The sequence below is a fragment of the Dermochelys coriacea genome, chromosome 14, assembly GCF_009764565.3.
Source record: "Dermochelys coriacea isolate rDerCor1 chromosome 14, rDerCor1.pri.v4, whole genome shotgun sequence".
Classification (NCBI taxonomy): Eukaryota; Metazoa; Chordata; order Testudines; family Dermochelyidae; genus Dermochelys; species Dermochelys coriacea.
The window spans coordinates 17,306,152-17,330,650 of record NC_050081.1 but is presented as its reverse complement, the minus strand read 5'-3'; the positions used below and the strand labels follow the sequence as shown (position 1 = coordinate 17,330,650).

General features: G+C 38.7%; 1 protein-coding gene across 5 annotated transcripts in view; it reads right to left on the bottom strand.

The window, feature by feature from the left end:
- Positions 1-302: 302 nt before the first annotated feature.
- The window catches only part of MFSD11 (major facilitator superfamily domain containing 11), a 28,483-nt gene continuing 4,286 nt past the window's right edge, over positions 303-24,499 (bottom strand). For 2 of the 5 annotated variants that reach the window (XM_038370578.2, XM_043497314.1), the window contains exons 4-14: positions 23,438-23,545; positions 22,884-22,963; positions 22,677-22,773; positions 22,166-22,224; positions 18,442-18,586; positions 17,007-17,047; positions 15,792-15,857; positions 9,584-9,709; positions 7,570-7,744; positions 5,944-6,079; positions 303-4,490 (exon numbers count right to left, since the gene is read on the bottom strand). In XM_038370578.2, coding sequence (XP_038226506.1) covers positions 4,326-4,490; positions 5,944-6,079; positions 7,570-7,744; positions 9,584-9,709; positions 15,792-15,857; positions 17,007-17,047; positions 18,442-18,586; positions 22,166-22,224; positions 22,677-22,773; positions 22,884-22,963; positions 23,438-23,545 — 1,198 coding nt within the window. In that variant the 3' untranslated portion in view covers positions 303-4,325. The remainder of the gene's footprint in view (positions 4,491-5,943; positions 6,080-7,569; positions 7,745-9,583; positions 9,710-15,791; positions 15,858-17,006; positions 17,048-18,441; positions 18,587-22,165; positions 22,225-22,676; positions 22,774-22,883; positions 22,964-23,437; positions 23,546-24,499) is intronic. The other 3 variants (XM_038370584.2, XM_043497315.1, XM_038370583.2) reach the window with 3 other exon arrangements.

Sequence of the window (24,499 nt, the reverse complement as noted above, 5' to 3'; positions counted from 1 at the left end):
TCAATTGGTGGTTTGCCAATTTATACCAGCTGAGCATTTGGCCCTAGTTTTGTAAAATAAACCACTATAAGAGTTTCCCTTCTCATCCCAACCTACTAGTGTAGATTATACTCAAAATTAAAACAATACAAATTAAAACGTATCAATTAGCGAAGAACAAGGAATATAGACATCCAGACTGCAAAACATCTTTCCATACATTTTGCTGTTTTCATAAGAATCTAAACTTTTGAGAACTGCAAAATGAAGAGAAATTTACATACACCCTTATGCTTTTTCTGATGAATACAGGCCTATTTTAAAAAAAAAAATCAAGGGGGCGGGGGGTTGCATTCAAAAGTCAGGAATATCAGTTTTTACTTCCTCTTTGTTCCTAAGGATTTTGCCATTTGTTTAGAGGACTCACAAAGTGACATCACAGGAAGTTGAAACCATTACAACATTAAGAGTAAAGGGTACAAAAAACAAACAAATATATTTCTTTGCAGCTAACCAAGTTCAATCTATAGTTCTGCTTCTGGAGATAATTTCCCAGTATAAACCAATGCACCAGTGATTTTGAAGCATGCAAACCAGACTACAACAAATTCACAGAAAGCCCGGCCCTGCTCAAATTCACATTGAAAAAAATGGAAAGAACACAACTGAATTCAGTAGGCAGTGATTCAAATGCCAAGAGAAATGTGACTTTACCCCACTCATCTCAATTGGCTCTTACTGCCAGTGCTTAGATATGGTGATAGGAGCTTTAGAAATGCTTACAGAGATGGGAGCATAATTAGATGTCAACATTATTACCTTTTTATTGATCATCGTATCCAAACAGCTGACTAATGTGCTTTATTCTGTGCAGCTGAATGTATTTTTCATGTTCTGACATTCCACAGGAATAAGTCTGCAAGTTTAGATGTAGTTATATATCATATGGTTGCCTGAATAATTGAGGGTTTTTTTCTACTTTTCTTAAAAATTCAAATTAAAACATGATAAAGAGAAAGACAAGCTTCCAAGCTACACAGAGCTCTTCCTCAGGTCAGGCTCTGTGTATCTCAAAAGCTTGTCTCTTTCACCAACAGAAGTTGGTCCAATAAAAGATATTACTTCACCTACCTTGTGTTTCTAATATCCTGGGACCAACAGGGCTACAACAGTAGTGCATACATTTATAGGGTATGCAGTTTTAAAATGTTTGATATTCGTAATGTGGCTTGAAGAATTTTGTAAATTTCTTATCAAACTTGGTTCAAAAAAGAAAACTTAGTTCACTTTAATAACCTAATAAGTAATTCTGAGCCTTCCTTGTGTTTTACATTATCTGGTTTTGAGTCAAACCAGATAGAATAGAAAAAGAAAAAGGCTCTGGATGTTCACAGGTGCTGAGAACCCCCAACTCTAATTGTCAGCAGTGGGAGGTCGGGTACTCAGAACCTCTGAAAATCAGATCCAAAATACTTGCTGAAATTGTGAAAATTTAGAGGTGAAAATCTTTCCCTACAGATTTTACTAACGCATTCTGTATACTTCTGTTATCCCAGATGAACAACACTGCACACAGACATCCATTAAAAAAGCACCATTTTTAAAAGCAATCTCATCATAAGTATTACCTTCTAAAATGAAATTGTATTATTTTAATGCATTTGCAAGGCTCTCATCACCATAAGCACCAATTTGCTCACCCACGTATTACCAAACAGAATGATCCTTGTGATCTTTTAGCAATTAAAATCTTCTCCCACTGGTGTGCAGAGAACAGACTACAAGAATAGTATGAAGATTGATTTTTTCTCTCTCTTAATTAAAGTTCTTTATGCCTTTTGGTACTTTGAAGAAAATATAAAAAAGAATGCAGTAGGAAAATACCTAATCACTGAAGGATTTCATAATGTCTTTACTTTTCCCCCCCTCATGAATGGTATATAAAAAAATATTATATTTGAAAAAAGAAAAGAAGTACTTGTGGCACCTTAGAGACTAACAAATTTGAGAAACAAATTTGTTAGTCTCTAAGGTGCCACAAGTACTCCGTTTCTTTTTGCGAATACAGACTAACACGGCTGCTACTCTGAAACCTGTCATTATATTTGAAATTACTGAATAAAAGAAGTGGATGGGAGGCACTAATGTGCAGCCAGCTACATCATATAAATTGATTCAATTTGGTTCCATGTCCTGAATTTCCCCTTTGGTTTGACTGACAAAGTAGAATTGTTATATTAACCCTTTCTCCCCTTTCATATTCTTCTCCATCTCACTCCCTTTTACACTTTATTCAGTGAAACTCCTGCTGACCAATAAGGTTTCCTTGAGTTTCCCTCACCTATCCACTTCCCAGCTAAGTATCTGGGGTTTCAATAATCCTCTCACTAACACCTTTCTGACCTCACAGCAGAAACCTGGAGTGAACCCAAAGCCAATACCCCTAAATCTGTGTACAGTGCCATTTTACTATGCACAGGCTTGGCTGTGCATAGGGTGACCAGATGAAACGGACAAAATATCGGGATACATGGGGGAAGCAAAAAAAAAAAGGCTGCCAGAGCGGCCAAAGCCACAATATTGGGACAAATGGCATCCCGACCATGCATCAGTTGGGATGTGGGACAAAGAACTAAAAATCAGGACATCTGGTCACCCAAGTTGTGCCATATGAGGATTTCACGTAACGCACCACTTTGAGACGGGCACGAAGATACAGAAAGGTACAGGGTTCCCCTAATTCAATACCAAATTTATCCTCCATACTCGCCTAAGTAGTTATGACATAGTATGAGAAACTGAAACATCATTTAAATCTTTCTTAATCATCTTTAAATACAAGAAGCCAACGTACCAACCGTGCTCATCAAAAGGTTTGCAGTCTAACAAAGGATGGTACTTTGCTAAAAATCAAGAATGTTTCTAATAAGGTGTTTCTAAAAAGTTTCCACCTTGGTATTCAGATTTATTCTTAATTTCTTCAGAGTTTTTGACTAGTAAGCAAATTGATAACTGCCAGCACTGGAAGTTCAACTAGGTAAACAAAATCTAGGTGTGTTATATCTGCTGCATACATTATCACCAATTACAGTATAACAATTCTGCATCCAAAACTTAGCTGCCAGGTTTTTTTGATGATGCAGAATAAATTATTGCATGTTCTTCCTATGTTCTATTGAGTAATAAAATATGTTTGTCAATCAGCTATTCAGATATTACTTAGATGATGCACATGGAGCAGATACTGTTTGTACAGTAACGAGACAATTTTTACAGTCCTCTTTCCCCTCTAACCAGGCTTTAAAGAGGTAAATGGGAAAGCGTGCCCATCAAAAGATGTCATTACTAACATGTACATCTAACATAAGCCCTGATCTTGTAAATACTTGTACACCTGAGTAACTTTAAGCATGAATAATGCCAGTGAACCCAATGTCTGTAGGCTGAAAGCCGTGTCTTTATGACTCCTTGTATAGCATTTCCTGGAGAACGTACTGGCAGCCAACCTAATCTATAGCCTGATCCTGAGAGGTGCTGAGCACTTACAATACCTGTTGATATAAATGGGGATTCAGTTGCTCCACATGTCTCAGGTTCAGGCCCTTAATCATCTTGGCCTTTACTTACCCTTCTGATAAGCTTAAAATAAAGAAAATCTTGTCCAAATTTATCGAATATACTTTACATCAGCCCATAATACTTACAATCTCTCTTTTTTTAAAAACTGATCCTAGATAAAATTTTAAGCTATAAAATAGGGTATCAACAATGTTACGTACTTAGGAACCAAGGGTTGGAGGGGCACAGCATCACAAAATATTCCCCTTAGAACACCTCTATTGCGACAGAAGCCCCTGGGTTAGATTGGCTTCTCGGATACATAGACATGCTGCAGCACACTGTATCCTCATACACAGAAGGAATTTTTACAAGTTAAGAGTCTGCAGAGCTTGGATCTAAGTAAAATTAAAACTATTTGAGAGGAATGAAACTAGAATTTCTATAGTACCCGATCACAAGGAGAGAAATTAAGAGAAATAGGCACTCAGCAAAGGGATGTAGCCGAATAAAATTGATCAATGCACAGATCCCCAGTTTTCCTTCCATTTTCTAATATGTGATTTCTGCACATCAATGTCAATTAAAATAAGAAAGAAAGCCTTTTAATTTTGGCATTTTGTTTTTCTATGTTTCATTATGACTGTTCCTGTCAGTTACACTGAAAGGGCTTTAACAGAGGCTTCCTTCATCCCTGCCTCTCTAATGTGATCTTTTCACCTTCTCAAGTCATTTCAATAAATATGTTTCTGTGCATCTCCTCACATCAGGCTGATGGAACACCTGGATCAAATGCTCCTGTAATCAGAGCCACGGGCAACAAATGCTGCTGCTTCCCACTCCACAGTAAAGAAGGAGATTGTTCCAAAGAACCCAACCACTGCCATGATCAGGAGCTGCCACTGAAGAAGAAGGTAGTTGCTGTAGAAAAATGCGACTGCAGCACAGATGGACTGAAAGAAAAAACACAAAACACAGGCTATCACTGCAGGTATGCAGTCTAGCTGTTCTATGTAAAGATTATCATTACTGACATGCATACAGAATGATATTTAGCCTTTAATTCTCTTAGAAATGTACTCCTTTATCAGATATTAAATGTAAAAAGGCTTCAATATATTTATTTTGGTCTGATACACTGAAAATTCAGTTTTAATTTCTGTCATTTTAAATGGGGTTCACTGGATGAATTGAACACCGCACAGAAGGGTGTTTATAGTATCCTATATGCAATTCTCTGGTACTGAAACCACTGTGTCTCATGCACAACATATCCAAGGAATGAGTACAGTATATAAAACAATAATCTGAATAATTTTTTCCCAGTATTACAGCACTTTATTACAGAACCAGAGGCATGCATGTATGACATAACTGCAAATTTCTACCAAGTGTAGCTCTTAAATGCACTCCATCCTTGTTAAGGATTCAAGCTACAACTCATTAGCTCCCAACTAGATTAAAGAACTTTTATAATTAGCTGACCCATCATCACGTTAAATACTTAACTATCTTGGATAATGTTATCAAAACAGAATGGTGCATCAGGAAATCACTGGAAATAATAAAGTCCTTACAAACACAGCAGCTGTGATCTAGTGGATTAGGCACAAGGCTGGGAGACAGAACACCTGGGCTCTGTTCCCAGCTCCAATTTATTGTGTGACCCTGGGCAACTCTTATCACATCTTCATGCCTCAGTTTTCTGATCATCACAATCCAGGATCTGGGAAAGCTCAAAACCACAAAGGTTTCCACTTGGGCTCCATGTCTGCTATTTATCAACCCATTCAGAATAGGAGAAAGCAATCATTTATGAGAAGGGCTTCTAATTTAATCCACAACTGACAAAATTATAAGTATTTTGGGGGTGATGGTTTAAGACATGTGAAATGACCATTTCAATTCTTCTTATGCCCAGGCTCCCCTCACCAACTGTTGGGCACAACTGGTAACTCCAAGTGACATGTGGTACAAACTTTTAAAAACTTGGAAACCAACATTTAACCAATACATTTGCTGTTACCTACTACCCAATCTAAAGACTTCTTCCAGTAAATAAATATTTAAACCAAAAATCAGAATCTGCATATCTGAACATGCCTTTAGACATTAAAGCAGAACCCACCATTATCAATAGCTCACACTCAAAAACCTGAGAGTGCCTGATTCCTCAATACATTAACACAGCACTTTTATATTGTTCTCCTGAACCAAGGGCTGCTACTTGAACCAGTTTTTGCATAGAAGACAGAACAGGCTCCCATCCTTTCTGGGAAAGATAGTATTAAATTTATTGGCTCACTAAAATAAATCTGTATTATTTCAGTAGAATACTAATTATTCATATACCCAAAAGACATTTTCACATACACAGTGACTTTGCTATTTGACTAAATATAATACCTGGACAAACTTGAAGACAGCGAAAGCAGGTGCACTGTCTTCTGAATAAAGGAACCCCAAAATACTGAGGAGTTGGGTGTTAAAGCAGCTGTCTCCTAGTCCCAACAGAAAGCTGCATAAAATGGCCAACTCTTTGCTGCAGGGAAAAATGAAACCAACTTTAATTCAGCTACTGGCTAGTGCTAGTACACATAGAGATTCTCAATATAAACAACCTGTTTTGTCAGACTTGTCTTGGAAATAAAAGTAGAAAATTGAATTCAGGTTTAAATTTTGATGGAAAACTACTGATGTGGGTTGTAGATATATTTCCTTACAGGATTTTTGTACTCTAAAATTCTAAATTTTCTGCCAGTGCTACAGCCAGTCAATCCTACACTGAATTGGAGCTGCTAAAACAACTATCTCACTTTGGGACTCCTCTTCTGTTAATGGGCAAGCATATCTGGATCTTAATGCCTGCAGCCACCAAGCTCACAATGCTTTTCCAGGCAATAGAAAAGTAGTAACACAAATCTGATAGCCACAGATATGGAGAGCATGAAAACTGTATGAATACGGGAGGCTTAAAAAGCACCTTTCAAATTGCAGAAAATTTCAGATATAATGCTTAACGCAAGTCCATTAATATGTTCACAATTTCTTACATTGGCAAATTAGCAGTTACTTGTATTTAAACATGGGATTGCTCCCTTTCAACTCATTCTCCTTCATACATGTGTGTGGAGGAAACAAGATGGTAGAACAATGGGGGCACAGAAACAGAGTAATCCTGCAATATCCTGACCACAGACATTAGAATTCTTCTTGGCCCTTACCTGGCTCATGCATACACAAGGCAAGAAAGTTTCTGATGCCCACTCCCCAAACTGAGCACCCAGGAAATGGACAGGCAGAATCTGGCCACAAGTTAATGGAGTGGACCTGGACAATGAGTATTCAATTGGCTTTAGAAATTGCTGTCATAGTGTGTGGTATAGTTGTGCCCTCTGGTATATTAGAATAACTGAAATCACTGGCATCTATGATAACTAAAGTCATTTCTCAGACCATCAATAATAATGTTCACAGACAATGCACTAGTATGAACTGACACCATTCTGACCTGCCATTTAACCCCATACATTTTGTTATGAATTGCTATAACATCTGAAGCTACTGAGAATGGAGAACTGTGGGTGGAAACCTTCTCTAAGATCTTGATCACTAGTCAATGAAAACAGCTTGAAGCTGCCTTTCCAACAGAAGAACAAGCTGCTTCTCTCCAAGGTTGTTAAAAAGAGGACAGCGATAAACTCTTTTCCACATCCAGCCAGGATAGGACAAGAAGTAATCTGCTTAATCTGCAGCAAGGAAGATTTAAATTAGGTATCAGGAAAAACTTTCTAATTACTGTATAAGGATAGTTAACCTCTGGAACAGGTTACCAAGGGAGGTTGTGTAATCCTTGTCATTGGAGGTTTTTAAAAACAGGGAAGACTAACACCTGTCAGGGATGGTCATGATATATTTAATCCTGCCTCAGTGCAGGAGGATGGACTAGAAGACCTCTTGAGGCCCGTACCACAGCCTTACATTTCTATGCTTTCGAATTACACTGATCAAGAGAAACAAAACACTTTGTACCTTGGATTCATATAAGCACTATTATCTGTTCCTTCGAAGGAAGCAATGGGGGCATCATTTGGTATGTTGTAAAAAATTATATAAAAGGCTAAAAAATGGACCACAATGCCAAGCATCACAACTGGGTTCCTGCCAAAGCGATTATCTTTGTTCACTAAGCCAAAGAATCCTCCACCTGTAGGAGGGGAAAAGAATACATAATTATTAGGTTTCAGAGTAGCAGCCGTGTACCCGTGGCACCTTAGAGACTAACAAATTTATTAGAGCATAAGCTTTCGTGAACTACAGCTCACTTCATCAGATGCATCCGATGAAGTGAGCTGTAGCTCACGAAAGCTTATGCTCTAATAAATTTGTTAGTCTCTAAGGTGCCACGGGTACTCCTTTTATAATTATTAGGATTAATGACAAAAAGAAAGAAACATGTTTAAAAAGTTTCCATTTAATTATATATGTATAGTGTAAAGAAAGAATCCAAACTTCAGATATGGCAGCACATGTTGAAAATGTACATTAGAAATTTATCTATGATAGACCCTGAAGGAGGGACTGGCAGAGTTGAGATCAACCAAGTGGTACCTTGGTTCCACAGTGGGAGGGATGCAACTTGACAGGAAACAGAGGTGAACTCTCTGGGCTGTCAGAGCCATCAGTGAAAGGTGGGCAGGAGCTTTGTGGAACAGTACTGAAAGGGCTAATTGTATTGTTGCAGCTGCTCTGCCAGTACTTACTATCTACAGAGGGATTGCAATGGTGAAGGACAGCAGGTCTCAAACTGTGAGTCAGGACCCCAATGTGGGTTGCGACACCATTTTAATGGGGTCGCCAGGGTTGGCATTAGACTTGCTGAGCCAAAGCCTGAGCTCTACTGCCCAGGGCCACAGCCCAAGTCCTGAGCTGTGGGTGGTGGGGCTCAGGTTACAGGCCCCCCACCTGGGGCTGAAACCCTTGGGCTTTGGCTTTGTTCCCCCTGCATGGGGTCATGTAGTAATTTTTGTTATCAGAAGGGGGTCGCAGTGCAATGAAGTTTGAGAACCCCTGCTGAAGGGTAATAGTGGTGGATAATACTATGCTTAGCCTCATTCAGAGCAAGTGCAATTACAACCATGGTGCGAATGCCTGTGTGGATTCAGGGTGTTTCACAAGTTGTGGGATTTCAATGGTGTTAGCTACATGAAAATACTCTAGTGTAAGCAAAGGGTAGGATATTTTGATTTAGTAAACTGAGATTTGTATTCAGTCATTTTAATTGAGTACTAAGTTTACTCTTGGTATACGTTTAGTCTTTCATCTCTAAGCGTACAGCCTTAGCTTTTTATTATAAAAAAGAAGATTTAGACTTAGCAATACAAAAATCAGTTTCAGAGTAGCAGCCATGTTAGTCCGTATTTGCAAAAAGAAAAGGAGGACTTGTGGCACCTTAGAGACTAACCAATTTATTTGAGCATAAGCTTTCGTGAGCTACAGCTCACTTCATCAGATGCTGTAGCTCACAAAAGCTTATGCTCAAATAAATTTGTTAGTCTCTAAGGTGCCACAAGTACTCCTTTTCTTTTTGCCAATACAAAAATGTAAATCAGACGCAGCTAACCATAAAAGCATGATGTACAAATGCTAAAAATTGCCTATTAACACTATAGACTGGATTCACTATTGTTCTCGTCTTACATAGTCATTTATATCAATGCAAAGTGGGTGTAAAATGCTAAGACTCTTATCTGGTAATATTCCACATCCTTCTCTGCATTCAATTTGTACTAGTGTAAATGACTACACAAGATGCAGCACAATAATGAATCACAGAATTATAGGGTTAGAAGGGACCGCAAGGGTCATCTAGTCTAACCCCGCCAAGTATTGTAGCAGATTTTAGTTGTACTTTACTTCTTGCATATGCAACTTTTCCTGCAAGTCTGACATGTATAGTGCACTGTACATTTGTTTAGAAACAACCTTTTCAATAATCTCAACAACTTCATTTTTTATACTTAAACTTTAATTTCTTTAGACTCACCTAAAATTTCTCCAATGCCAATAAAAATACCAGAGAGTCCAATAAGACTTTTCTCTTCAGTGCCAAATCTATTCACAGCACCAATACAGGTTCCATATACTCCAGAAAAGAACGTTAATTCCAGACCTTTAAGGAAAGGCAGACAAAAGTTGACAGCTGTAGTATTATGCATTATTTCAGACACCATTATGCAAAAGTTCCTTTTATCTAACCAGGTTTCAGAGTAGCAGCCGTGTTAGTCTGTATTCGCAAAAAGAAAAGGAGTACTTGTGGCACCTTAGAGACTAACAAATTTATTAGAGCATAAGCTTTCATGAGCATCCAATGAAGTGAGCTGTAGCTCACGAAAGCCTATGCTCTAATAAATTTGTTAGTCTCTAAGGTGCCACAAGTACTCCTTTTCTTTTATGTAACCATTCTCTCTCACAAATACATGGTTAAAAGATGAAGATTGTAGATGCAATCACTTTAGTTTAGGAGTATTCCAAGCCATATAATTATATGACTTTCATAAGTCGGAATACATAAACTATTTTAGAAAAACCCACACACCATGACATGTGAAGTTAGTGTCATATCTGCACCTGGGGTGAAATTCTGGCTCCATTGAAGTCAATGGAAAAAATTACATTGACTTCAATGGGAGTAAGATTTTACCATGGGTCTTTGACCTCCCACCAAACACTTAATAAATGTATGACAATATAACCACACACCTATTGTGTATCACTACTTTCAGATACTGTGGAACAATATATAACTGGAAGTTGGTTATAAGATTATACAATGGGGATGTCAAACCTATAGTCCCAGTGACACACCTAGAATGATCATTTAATATTATATTAAGTAGGCCTGCTGCCAGCAGCAGCCAAAACAGTGCTTCAGTCATTTACACACACTTCAAAAAAGCACATTACAAAATTTGGAACTCTGTGAGAGCCTTAAGACTTATAGTGGCTTTCACAAAAATAGGTACTGCAACATGGGCTGCACTAATGCTATGTTTCTGAGGTCACTACAACACAGAAAGACGTTGGTCATTTCTGGTTAGATCTCGGCTTGGGAAACTCTTTTCTGACTTGTTAAATTCTGCATGAATATTCACCTATACCATGAAGCATCACTATTGTTGTTACATTGCATATACAATGCATATACCACTTTGTTTATTTTGTGTATTATATCCATTCATAATATTTATCGTATACTCTTCATCTTCAAAGTGCTTTACAAAAAATCCCTAATCCTCATAATACCCCTAACATGAAGTAAGTAACCATTATTATCCCCATTTTACAGAGGGAAAAACTGGCCCAAAAATGCTAAGTGACTTACTCAAGGCCACATAGCAGTCAGAAGTAGAGTTAATAATAGAACTCAGAGCTTCTGACTACTAGTCTAGCTCTAACCACTAGACAAACTGCCCTTGGATTGTTAATACTTTTCTACACAAATTTTGTTCTTTGTTTCGTAAACTTTATATATTTCACAGCTAAAAAAATACCTAAGGTGCTCTATAAATAGCTGTGTTTAATTAATACACTTCCCCTAATGTTCTAATAAGATATGGTATTTTTCATGCCCTGTCCTAACCTGTGATGTACTGTTACTGCGGAATGTTGACCAGCTGCGGTGTTCCATCCCAGAGGTAGCTCTATTTTAGTGATGAGCAATGTGATCCCTACAGACAATATGTATTTCAGTTTTCAAACTGTTTTGGGAATTCTTGCAGATGAAAAGTTCCACAGAATTATTATAAATATCATTTCAGGGAAACAGTCATATAGTCAAGTCTTTAAAGCCTGACTTCAATGCAGGAAAAAATTCTTTTTTTTTTTTTTTGGTCCAGCGATGGCATTTGTGAAAAAGAGCCCTTGTCCAAAGACTTATAAAGGAAGTGATAGATTCCAGGTTAAGCTCCTAATATGTACTACTACTTTCAATACACTTATAATTAACTAAAACTTAATAAAAGTAAAACTAAACTCTATAAGACCAATATTTTGCTTGGTACTTCTCTACCCTGACACTGTCATTAACATGAGAGAAGGTAACATGGCTGAGTCCCAACTAGGGTGACCACAGAACCATGAGTCATGCAATAAGATTTTTCAATATAGAGAGTCCATTTTATCAATGTCAACTCTTCCATAGCAAGTATATTTACAACAGTGCAAAGAGATTTACTTAAACCAACACAAAGCCAGGCCAAAAATGAACTCTTAAGTAAACCTCTTTGGCCTTTGCTATTGCAGAAAATATAGTACACCATATAAAGATCTAGTAATAGTAGGTGATTTTACATGGAATGTGAGCAGTAAAGCCTCACAAAACTTTGAACAGTTTCAGTAACAGAACCACAACAATTCAGAATCACTATCTGCTTTTGGAGCTCTTACGATGAATTGTACCAAATCACTTTACAGTACAGATGGTAATGGTGAATTTGAGCCACCAGATGGCAGCAACATATTTCAAGCTAGATGAAGTTTCTGACATGGTTACTTTAAGAGCCCAATGCAGCCTGAGTTACACAAAACTCCCATTAAGAACAGGAGTACTTGTGGCACCTTAGAGACTAACAAATTTATTTGAGCATAAGCTTTCGTGGGCTATAGCCCACTTCATCGGATGCATAGAATGGAACATATAGTAAGAAGATATATATATACATACAGAGAAAATGAAAAGTGGAGTAAGAGGCTAATTAATTAAGATGAGCTATTATCAGCAGGAGAAAAAACTTTTGTAGTGATAATCAAGATGGCCCATTTAGACAGTTGACAAGAAGGTGTGAGGATACTTAACATGGGGAAATAGATTCAATATGTGTAATGACCCAGCCACTCCCAGTCTCTATTCAAACCCAAGTTAATGGTATCTAGTTTGAATTTCAAGCTCAGCAGTTTCTCACTGGAGTCTGTTTTTGAAGCTTTTCTGTTGCAAAATTGCCACCTTTAAGTCTGTTAATGAGTGACCAAAGAGGTTGAAGTGTTCTCCTACTGGTTTTCAAATGTTATGATTCCTGATGTCAGATTTGTGTCCATTTATTCTTTTGCGTTGAGAAAAAATTCTACGCAAAAGAATAAATGAACACAAATCTGACATCAGGAATCGTAACATTCAAAAACTGGTAAGAGAACACTTCAACCTCTCTGGCCACTCAGTAACAGACTTAAAGGTAGCAATTTTGCAACAGAAAAGCTTCAAAAACAGACTCCAATGAGAAACTGCTGAGCTTGAATTAATATGTTCCATTCTATGCAACCGATGAAGTTGGCTGTAGCCCATGAAAGCTTATGCTCAAATAAATTTGTTAGTCTCTAAAGTGCCATAAGTACCCCTGTTCTTTTTGCGGATACAGACTAACACGGCTGCTACTCTGAAACCTGGCAAAACTCCCATTGATTTCTTCTATCAACTCAGCACTCTCTACACTAGGGATTAAGCTGACTTATCTACGTTGCTCAGGGGTGTGGACATGTGTCTAGTCAGCTGACCACCAACTGGTCTTAAAACAGGGCACCTGTCCTGGCCCCTAGAGGAAGGTGATCACAAGATGAAAGCTCAGCTGTCTGAGAACAGGAGAGACAAAGCCTGGAGAATCAGAGACTAGAAGTATCTAAAGAGAGAGAGAGAGAGAGAGAGCGAGCAAAAAGTTGCTTGGATAGAACTACAGGAGACCTGGTAGAGAGAGATGAGTTTTTCAGAGAGCTGGATCAGAATTGTTGGTGAGACCTGACCTAACTGGGAGCCTCTGATGAGCAGAAGGCTTGGCCAGGGACCCCTATCCAGCCTGGTGAGAAGAAGCTGGGCCTTGAAGCAAGAGTTTGGGCTCTCAGCATGGGTAGGACTTAGGCAGGGAGTCCTGAGGCCTGGAACATAGTGAGGAGCTCTCTTGTGGGCAACCTGACTTGAGGACTGTGGTAAAGTTCATGAGACTGGTCACTCAGCTGGACAGCCTGGAGAGTAGAGCAAAAAAGGAAATGGGAACACCGTGCCACATTGACTCTCAGGTGGGTGATCTGGAGGCATTGTCTCTGAAGAGAGGACTGGAAAAATTGTTGTATCTTAGTATTCTTACTGTGAGTTTGTCAAGAACAGTTAAGTTGCAAGGGCTTTAGGGGAATTACTGCACTGGTATATATGAACAAATTATGCCGAGAGGCAGGTTTTGTATCAAACAGTGAAGGTATATCTACACTACGGAGACTATACTGGCATAGGTATGCCAGCATAGCCCTGTAGTATAGATGCAGCCTTCAACAACAGTTTGGGTTTTCCTCTCAGCATAGGAACACCACTTCCCTGAATAAAGTTGGCTATGTCAATGGAAGCCCTCTTCCATCGACATAGCTGTGACTATATTTTGTCAGCATCACTAAGTCAGTAAGGGATGTAGTTTTTTCACAGGCATGACACAGGCATGCAGCTATAACTTTTCAGTGTAGACCAAGCCTAAGAGTCTGTCATGGGCAAACAAACGGGAAACTGAGGCAGGTGCAAGGAGAAAGGTAAATAGTGGTGTCTCCCAGGGATCTGTACTTGAACCAGTATTATTCAACATATTCATAAATGATCTGGAAAAAAGCATAAACAGTGATGTGGCAAAATTTGCAGATGATATAAAACTACTCAGGACAATTAAGTCCAAATCAGACTGCAAAAAGCTACCAAGGGGTCTCACAAAACAGTGTGACTTGACAACAAAATGGCAGATGAAATTCAATGTTGATAAATGCAAAGTAATGCATTGGAAAACATAACCCCAACTATACATATAAAATGATGGGGTGTAAATTAGCTTTAACTACTCAAGAGAGAGATCTTGGCATCATATGGATAGTTCTCTGAAAACACCCACTCAATGTGCAGTGGCAGTCAAAAAAGTGAACAGAATGTTAAGAATCATTAAGAAAGGGACAGATAATAAGACAGAAAATATCATATTGCCTCTATATAAATCCATGGTACGCCCACATCTTGAATACTGTGTGCAGATATGTTCGTTCTATCTCAAAAAAGATATATTAGAATTGGAAAAGGTTCAGAAAAGGACAATGAAAATGGCTAGGGGTATGGAACAGCTTCCGTATGAGGAGAAATTAATAAGACTGGGACTTTTCAGCTTGGAAAAGAGATGACTAAGGGAGGATATGATAGAGGTCTATAAAATCATGACTGGTGTGGAGAAAGTAAATAAGGAAGTGTTAGTTACTCCTTCTCATAACACAAGAACTAAAGGTCACCAAATGAAATAGGCAGCAGGTTAAAACAAACAAAAGGAAGTATTTATTCACACAACGCACAGTCAACCTATGGAACTCTTTGTCAGAGAATGTTCTGAAGGCCAAGACTATAACAGAGTTCAAAAAATTAAATAAATTCATGGAGGATAGGTCCATCAATGGCTGATGGGCAGGCATGGTGTCCTTAGCCTGTTTGCCAGAAGCTGGGAATGGGCAACAGCGGATGGATCACTTGATGATTACCTGCTCTGTTCATTCCCTCTGGGACACTTGGCATTGGCCACTGTCAGAAGACAGGATACTGGGCTAGATGGACCTTGTCCTTTGATCTGACCCAGTATGGCCGTTCTTATGTTTTTACTGTGTAGAGACCTGTCTCAGGAGAGCACTCCACGTGGGGGTTGCCCTACTACAGAGTCAAATCAGTGATTGCAATGTAGGAAGTCTTTGCAACATTTTCCTAATGCACACATGGTTTTAGGACAAGGGCTCTTACAAAAGTCTCCTACACTTCATTGCAAGTCTGATGGAGCTGATATTAAAGATCTCATCTATAAAAATGAGTTTAATTACCATTATTAGACTTCACTGCAGTTTAAATGTGTTCTAACATGATTCAATCTGGCCAGTATGAACAGGGACAAACTGTGTAATAAAACAGATTCATAAACCATGCCCTAGCCAAGATATAAATTGGCTGACCTTAAACTGGGTTTAACAACTCTTATTAAATCCCATAATTTTGGCAGGGTTGGGTACAAAAAAATTAATCTATAGAAGAGCATTTTTCAGAAACAGAGTATAAAAATACTACAAAAGGGTAATAAACTCCAATACATTAAAGTAATATATACTGGGATACAGAAATATAATCCTGATCGAGGGGTACTCATTTAGTGTCCCATAAAATGCCCTGGCACTAGCAAATGATTGTGTCCTTTTGCCTGTTTCATTACCTGTATAAGCTGTTGTAACACTAAGGAGCAAAATCTCTTTGGTGAAGTACAGCTTAATAGATCTCTCTGCAAAGAAAAAATATAAATGAATAAAATTCATTGACATTAAGGGTATTTTTTTTTTTGCTGTTTACCAAAGGCACAAATATGTTAAAGTGATGCAAATCATGAACTGATTTTTTCTCTCTTTGATTTAATAAGGCTGCTACATAGGGGGCCTTTAACTTAAAAGGCCAATCTGAATGTGGGGGGGCAGGGTAGAGAGGGAAATCAACCCAAATAAATTTTCCAGTGACTAAAGGCTGAGTGGTTTTATGTACTGTACTCTTGTAATCTCAATTCAGAATATTTTTATTTTAAAATAATTAATTGAGTTTTTCTAAATGTTTTGGGGCCAAATTCTGCTTTCAGATATCAACAGTTAAGTGCCACTACTTACAAGCTCCAATGGGAGCTGCACACATGTATCTGAATGAAGAATTTTTATTTTTTAAATTGTTGAACTTTATTGTAAATGTTGATGTAAATTCATACAAAAGGTAACTTGTACTTCATCTTGCTATTTCTTTAAGGGGAAACATTTTTACTTTCATAGAGTGGCTTTTCCTTTTTTCCTCCCCTCATCCCCATGATCTCTCCCTCTCACACCCTGTCCTCCCTTCCTAGTGTTAACCCTCTTTTTCACTTCCCTAGACTTGTTTCACTTCTGTCCTGAGATTGTCAAATATCCTTTGCTTCCCTCTCAACTCAGCAACTCGCACAGTTGTTCATCAGTCCTCTTTAATCTCCACAGAATGAGATCTTTGCTCTTTCCACTGACCCTTGAACCAGTAGGTGCCTAGAGCCTTCAAAACACAAATACAGCCTACTCTTTGCCTCAGTGTCATGTCACTTTAAAGCAGGCACCACTGCTGAAGACTCTAAAGATCCTGGACTGATCTGGGATATGAAGGATCTGGGCTACATGATACATTGCCTGAATGAAGAACAGAGGAGGGAACTGTGAGGGTTGTTTAGCTGAGTGATAAACAAAAGAAGATTAAGTGTCTCAGGATTAAGGAAGGGGAGACTGCAGGTCTATTGCCCTGCATTATTAAAGCCAAATTTCTGTTTAAAATTATTTATATATGGTTGTGTACAAATAGCATCATTTGACAGTTCATAGATCTGTTGTAATATTTTTGAGAAATGGTTCTAAAGTGCAATAATACTTACTAAATGCATCCACTGCCCTTGTCGCTTTGCTTTGGACAGACCTGGGTAAATATTTTTTTAAGATCAGAAAGATGAACCAGAGATAACCATGCTTTTACCATTATGATGGAAAATAGACAAATTCGTATTTTAGTTTTCTGTACATTTTCCTGCCCATAATTAGCAATTTCAACACACTATGTTTAATAAAACATTTTTGTGAAATAATCCTCTAGTTGAAAAAGATATTTGCCTTTAGTGTGGGTGTATGTCATTCACTGAGTATCCTTTTATAGCAATGTGTCTCTGGGCTTTGTCTGTATCAGACTTGTTCTCTCCACTATATGTGCTCTCATCTTTCTAATTATCCTACAGCTAGGCTAATAAAATAACTGTATCTGCAAATACTGTTTCAGAGAGACTTTAGTGCTTATATCTATACATTTCTAATGTGCACATCAGAATGGTACCTAGGTCATTTATGTGTGATCTGCAGCTAAATAATAACTGATAGCTGAACAGATCTCTACAGGTTATTAAATCTGTCCAAACCTCCCCTGCCTACCACTGTGGCATGATATTTTTTTAAAACTGTTGGCCAGATAATCAGCCTACATTGCCACTGATATGACAAGCCTTGTTGAGCAGATGATTTTGAAAATCCAGACCCATACACAAAGCACTTGCCAAAGGGACAAAGTAATAAGAATTCTAAGCCCTATCTCCACCAGCAAACCAAAATTACAAACCACTTAGCTTCAAATAACTAATAATGGACAATGAAAGAATTGTTTAAGGTAAGGGGTGTGGATAAAAGGGTTTAGAAACCTACAAAGCTCTTAGAACTACAAAGGCACTTGACTACCAGATAAAAATTCTGATACGAGTGAATCAAGCTTACTATAATTCTCAGAGAGGCTCTGAAGGTTCTTTCTGTGCTGTTCAATAAGGAAGTCAGTCCTCTCTTGCAGAATTATTACAGAGACACAAATTGAGAATGTGCTTTTAGAAGGGAAGTAAACAGTCTCATCCCAATCTGACCCCAGGTCTTTTTTTACCTTCATAAACCCCCTGTTCTGCTTCTATCCCCAAATTACTTCCATGGTTGGAGACCAATAGTTACTGTTTGGAGATAAGGGCAAGGAAAAATATGAAAGAACATACATACGCTTAATAGTGAGAAGAGGGAGATAAATGAAGTCTCCCCAAAGACCCTTACTCACCAATGGAAAAACACTATTTGTTATGCCCTATCCCATGCTCAAGTGTACAGCCTATGAGGAGAACAAGTAAGGATTGCATCAACTAGTTAATGGCTCCAGGGACTCTCCTATACTTTATTCAAATTCTACATGCTTTTGGTTCGGAGGGAGAAGCAAATAAGGAGTCTTCCATTATGCACTAGGTACACACATAATTGGCTAGATGGTAATGTGTTATTGCTATAAGCACTTACGAGTTATCTACAGTGCTTTCATCAGTGGAGGAGACTTCCTCCTCCAGTGTGTTTGACTCCTCTGGTTTCTTAATCAGAAAGAACAGAAATGTACCCACGAGACTGAAGACAGTTAGAGCAATAAAGACAGTCCTGCGATCACTCTCTGTGGAAAATCAAAAAGGTGTCACACACCGGTCTGCATAAAACAATTCAAGTCTAGTAAACTATCTCCACAAATAATGGTGCACATAGCTAAGTTGTTCCCATGCTAAAGCAAGGTACAGTTTATAAAGAGGTGTATATAAAACATATTAACTTCAGTGGTGTTGTCTGACTTACTACCTGTGGAGCAAAGTGTCCTGCATGTTTGGCAAGTTCCTTTGTCATTGCTGATATGCCAATGGAATACAGGCTGATCAAAGAATATCACCACCACTTTTGGCTGTGGCTAAGTGGGGGTAAATAAAAGGGAAGAGAAAGTGCAGAGGCTGTTCAATAACAGTATCGAGTATTGCTTGCAGGGCAGAGACTACATCATCTTCCCTACACTGATTAGAAAAAACTGCCTTCCTCTCCAGCCCCAGGAACTAATGTTACATCATGTGATACTATAAATTGGTAGACCTATACATTTCAAAAGCCATAGGCTCATGAAACTTCACAATTTGACAAAAGATAACAGTGAGCATCTGGAGGAAAGATACCTGATGTTCCAGGCACCAGTCCCTCTACACTAACCAACTTGTTTGGCACAGTAAACTCTTTTGTGCAGAGGCTTCCCCTATTCATCACGCAGAAAAATTGCTGAGAAGCAGCTAATCATGGGTTGTGTTGAGACAAACTAACCTTTGGGCTCCCACTTCTCAACCCTAAAGATACTGCCTACGCTCTTATATTTATTTCTCCAATGGCTTAAAGGTGAACAGAATTTTTTTAAATACATTTTAAAAAAAAACCTGTGTAAGATTCCAAATCAATAACAATGTGTCTGTGTGTGTGTAGTTTTAAAAATAGTATTTTATGTGCATGTGCAAACAGCTCTTGTGGGAACCTGAAATAAAGTGTGGCAAGGAGGGACTGATGTTCAAAGGTAGGAACATTCACCTTCTAATGAAATGGAAGGAGACTCCTAAATTGTTTCAACATGCTTCAAGGGACTTTAATTCACTTAAAGTTAAAGGAAAACTTCAGTGTGAGTTCTGTTAAATGCTGTAATCCGAGGTGATTAGCAGGAGCAATATAAATCAGGAAAGATAGAATTTCAGATTCCACAGATTTATGTTTTTGGAAGAATTTAAGCTTTTGCTTTAATTCTTGGATGTTTGAATTTTTTATTTTTATATGTAGGCTGTGCTATTCAGTCTGCAAAGAGCCTGAATCAATAGTACAGTAACAGAGATGTGAACTGCCCTTTTCAGCACAAGAGGGTGCTACCTGCGAAGTTTGAGATGATCATTTAAAAGTCAATATTTCAAATTGTCTTTAGCAGAAACATCCTCCTAAAATGTTTATCCAATGAGGTTGAAAATTCCATTTATTTGGAAGGATGTCCTACAAGGAAAGGTTTCATGTTTTAAAGATGTGAATAGTTGAACGGTCTATCCGATATTTGAGTTCTTTTTTAGTACATAATATAGGAAACTCTCCTCCTCACATACACCTTACAGCAGGATCATCAACTCCATTTCGTATTACATTCTGTTTTTTTTCTGGGTTTTCTGACTGATTATATTAAAACACAGGCTTTGTCACCATTTCCATATAAATCAGTTGGCTTCTTAGGGCATGGCTACACTTGCAGTTGTAGAGTGCTAGGAGTTAAACCAGCCTTTGGAGACCGCAGCAGGGAAAACGCTGCCGAGTGTTTACACTCTCAGCTGGAAGCACACTGGCGTGGCCACATTAGCAATTCTTGCAACGCCACAAAGAGCAGTGCATTGTGATAGCTATCCCAGCATGCAAGTGGCTGCAATGTGTTTTTCAAATGCAAGGGGGGGTAGAGTGTGACAGGGAGTGTGTTGTGTGTATGTGGAGGGAGAGAGAGTGGATTTTTGGGGGGCTGAGAGCGTGTCAGCATGCTGTCTTGTAAATTCAGACAGCAGCAGACCTCCCTCCCCCCCACCCCGCGCCTCTCTCTCACTCACTCAAAGCAAGCAGCATTCCTCAGTAATGGTTCCTTTGTCCCGGAGCAGATAAGCAGCCAGCTGTCAGAAACTGAGATTTGAAAGGGCATATCCGCATTCCTACAGCGAGTTCAAAACAATGACAAGAATGGCCACTTGACTTAAGGGGATTATGGGACGTTTCCAGAGGTCAATCAGAGCGCAGTAATGCAACACCTCGTTCACACTGGCGCTGCGGCGCTCCTCCGGGGGGCGCAGCAAACGTGATTCCACTCGCCAAGGTGGAGTACCAGCAGCGCTGTAGCCGCGGAGTCAGAGCGCTCTACATGCCTTGCCAGTGTGGACGGGTAGTGACCTAGTGCGCCCGGGGCTCCTTTATTGCGCTGTAACTCACAAGTGTAGCCACGCCCTTAGTTGACAACCACTACCCACATATTAGTCCCTGCCTCCACCTTTTCACAGCAACTCAAGTCCCAGATGCTCTGTATGGAGCCCTACAGCTTTGACCACCTGTCACTTTCTCCACTGAATATGAGTGCACTTTGCTCCAAGTTCTACTCTGATAGATTTGGAAGGCTCCAGGCAGAATATTAATTATAATTCAAACAGGAAATTAACCTGGATTATCTGTATCAAGACAGGGACGCTGAGGGTTTGTCTGCAGCAGGATATTATTCTGGAACAGGTAGGATGTGAATTTAAACTGTAATAGCTATTCCAGAACAGCTCCCCATGTAGACATTCTTATTTCAGAATAAGAGTCTTCACATGGGAAGCTATTATGGAATTCTGCAATAAACTATTCTGATCAATTTCCCTCTGTACACAAGTCCTGAAAGAAGACAAAGGGAACAGCAGCCAGGAACACCGGAGATATTCACAGCTCTTGTATCACATGGCTTTACATACTAAGACTATGTCTATATTACGCAGCTTTTAACGACACGGCTATGGCGCTACAGTCATGCCGCTAAAAGGTGCACAGTGTTGCCGCTGTTTGTCGGCAAGAGAGCGCTCTCCCACCAACAAATAACTTCCAGCCCCAATGAGCGGCATTAGTGTTGTTGGCAGGAGAGCACTCCTGACTACAAAACGCTGTTCACACCAGTATGTGTCGTCGACAAAACTTTTGTCTTTCGGGGGGGTGTGTGTTTTTTTAACACCTCTGAACAACAAATGTTTTGTCTTTCAATTGCTAGTGTAGACAAAGCCTAAAACTAAAATACTCCCCAGAAAACAAATACAAATTTTACCTGCTGTTCCCTATGTTTCTAGCTGTCACAACTATGGCTATGTCTACATTAGCACTTTTGTCGGTCAGGGTGTGCAAAAAATACCCAGACAAAAGTTTCACGGACAAAAACACCAGTGTGCATCTCCCGCCAACACAGCTATTGCCACTTGGGTTGGGGGTGGTTTAATTATGCCGGCGGGGAAGCTCTCTCCCGCCAGCATAGAGGGACTACACAGGAGACCTTACAGCAGCACAGTGCAGCTGTGCCACTGTAAGGTCCGTAATGTAGACATAGGCTATGGCTGCTTCCTACTTCATTGTATCCATTTTTTCATATATTATGATACATCAAAGTATTCCTTCACACAAAGCAAGTAATACAAACCTGATATGTGAATTTTCCCACGCCAAGCAAAGTATATATAAAGATTTCCAAAAAACAAGCTGCAAACAAAAGAGGGATAACACAGGAATATAGAATTTATTATGGTAAGAAATTATATATAAAAGAATACGGTGTAAATATTAAAGAGAGAGAGGGTGCCTGTCCTCACACTGTCAAAGTCAAACTGCTAGCCCATAGAAATGTCAAAGAAAATTGAGGATTCACCTTCATTAGGCCAGCTCTACATTTCAAAGGGATCCAAGATATCAGAAATGACATTAACTTTAGTCCATTAGGAGGAAAGATCTGCAGTATATAACTCCTATTTACCATTAAGCATTGCTCAGTATCAGCAACAATTGTCACCTCCAGCTTTTCCTTTAGTTTCATAGTCTGTGGAGCATCGCTCTGAAGTATTGGAGACAAAAGTCTCCCTTGCTCTCTCATTGAACAACACAGCAAATACAGGGTGCATGTAACCACAGGGAAAGACTTAATAAAGGAAAGTTACCTGGACTGTAAAAGTGCCCAGAAAATTCCACTGTTTCTCCCAATAGTGTTTTCATCTGAATTTATTGTCAGGCAATTTCCCTGCGCAGTCCAAAGTACTGAAATTCAAGCAAAAAAGTTGCTGAGAAAGGAGGAAAAATAGTTTAGAGAGAGAGAGACAAATGTAGTGAAGAAGTACAAGCAGATACACATTAAGTGCAATACTTACCAGCAGCTGCTATCCCAATGAAAACAGAAGCTGTGTAGAAGGACCATGTGAAAGGCTGGATAAAAACCGCAATGTATATGCTAAAATATAACAACGTATTATATTCAAATTGAATGTGCACAATGTTATGCTGATTATGCTTTTTAACAATCAGATTTGCATCTTAGCTTCCTCTAAATCAAGTACTTATTCCTAAACTCATTTTGAAAAGACTCCAAGTCAATAAGATTTGAAACAAAAGAGTTTTTTATTACTCTAAACATTTAATGCTATTTTTCTAATACAGTCATTAGACTGAGGCCTGATCTTGGGTCTTTACTACAAGGTCAGCCAGGCCTGCCAAAGCTGTGGAAATAACATGGTCACTGTCTCTGGGGGAGGGAGTGCTCTGAAGTGACATTCCAAGTGACTCAAGAGCAACACTAATATCATTGCAAGAAGCCAAACCCTGCCCTCCTCAGCCAGTACAATTTCATGCATGACATGGTACCTTTTAAAGTAAAGGGAGGAAATGCATAAGATGCAGAAACTACAGATTTAAATGAATTACTTACCTGTAAAATAGACCGCTAACAAACATGGATAACTGAGGTCCCACTACAGCAACCACTGAAGGTGAAATAAGATTTGATGCAGAGAACACCCCATAAATAATGGCCATGCTACACAAATAAATAATAAAGATAAATAAGCATTTCAAATGAAATTCAAGAGTATTGGATAGTGTAGCTAATTTTATTTATTTAAGGACATTTTTCAAATGATTCAAAACTATTACATCAAACATATCGCTAGCCTATGTAACTGCATGATCTTATTATTTTAGCCCCTCTTTCCCTTCTATTGTTATTTACCCTTGTTTGTTGCACCTTATCTTAAATTAGATTGTAAACTCTTTAGGGCAGCGACCAAGTCTTCCTAAATGATTGCACAGTCCGAGCACAACAGGCCCCTGATCCTGATTAGGGACTTTGGTTGCTATGGCAAAATAATAAACATTAAAAAACTGCAAAAAGAAAAGGAGGACTTATGGCACCTTAGAGACTAACGAATTTATTTGAGCATAAGCTTTCGTGAGCTACAGCTCACTTATTGATTTCCACAGCTCTGATACCCTGATTTTCCTCCTGTCTTTCAGAGTGTTCCCTTCCATGTGACTGTTGAATTCTCTCCTGCAAGCTGATCTGCACAGGCAGACCCTGTACAAAGGTCCACACATACAGATAAGTTTGTAGAATCAATGCCTTAGTTAGCTGCTTTATTTTTCAATAATTTCACCACAAACTGCATGACCCAAGATAAAAAGCAAAGTACGGCATTGTTTCTCCCTACACAGAAAAAGTGCAAAACAGTAATGTGGTTCATTTAAATAGAAAGATATACGTGTAAAATTAAACTGTGTTTAAGTATGATAACATAATCTTGTTTTTAACGTGTAAGTTCAGCAGAACAATACAATCACGTAAGAGCATGTCCCTGTAAGTTTTCATTAAGACTAGCTATGCCTCTTAAAGTAACAAAAGGACATAAATATCTCTAAAAGAAAAGGAGTACTTGTGGCACCTTAGAGACTAACAAATTTATTAGAGCATAAGCTTTCGTGAGCTACAGCAAAT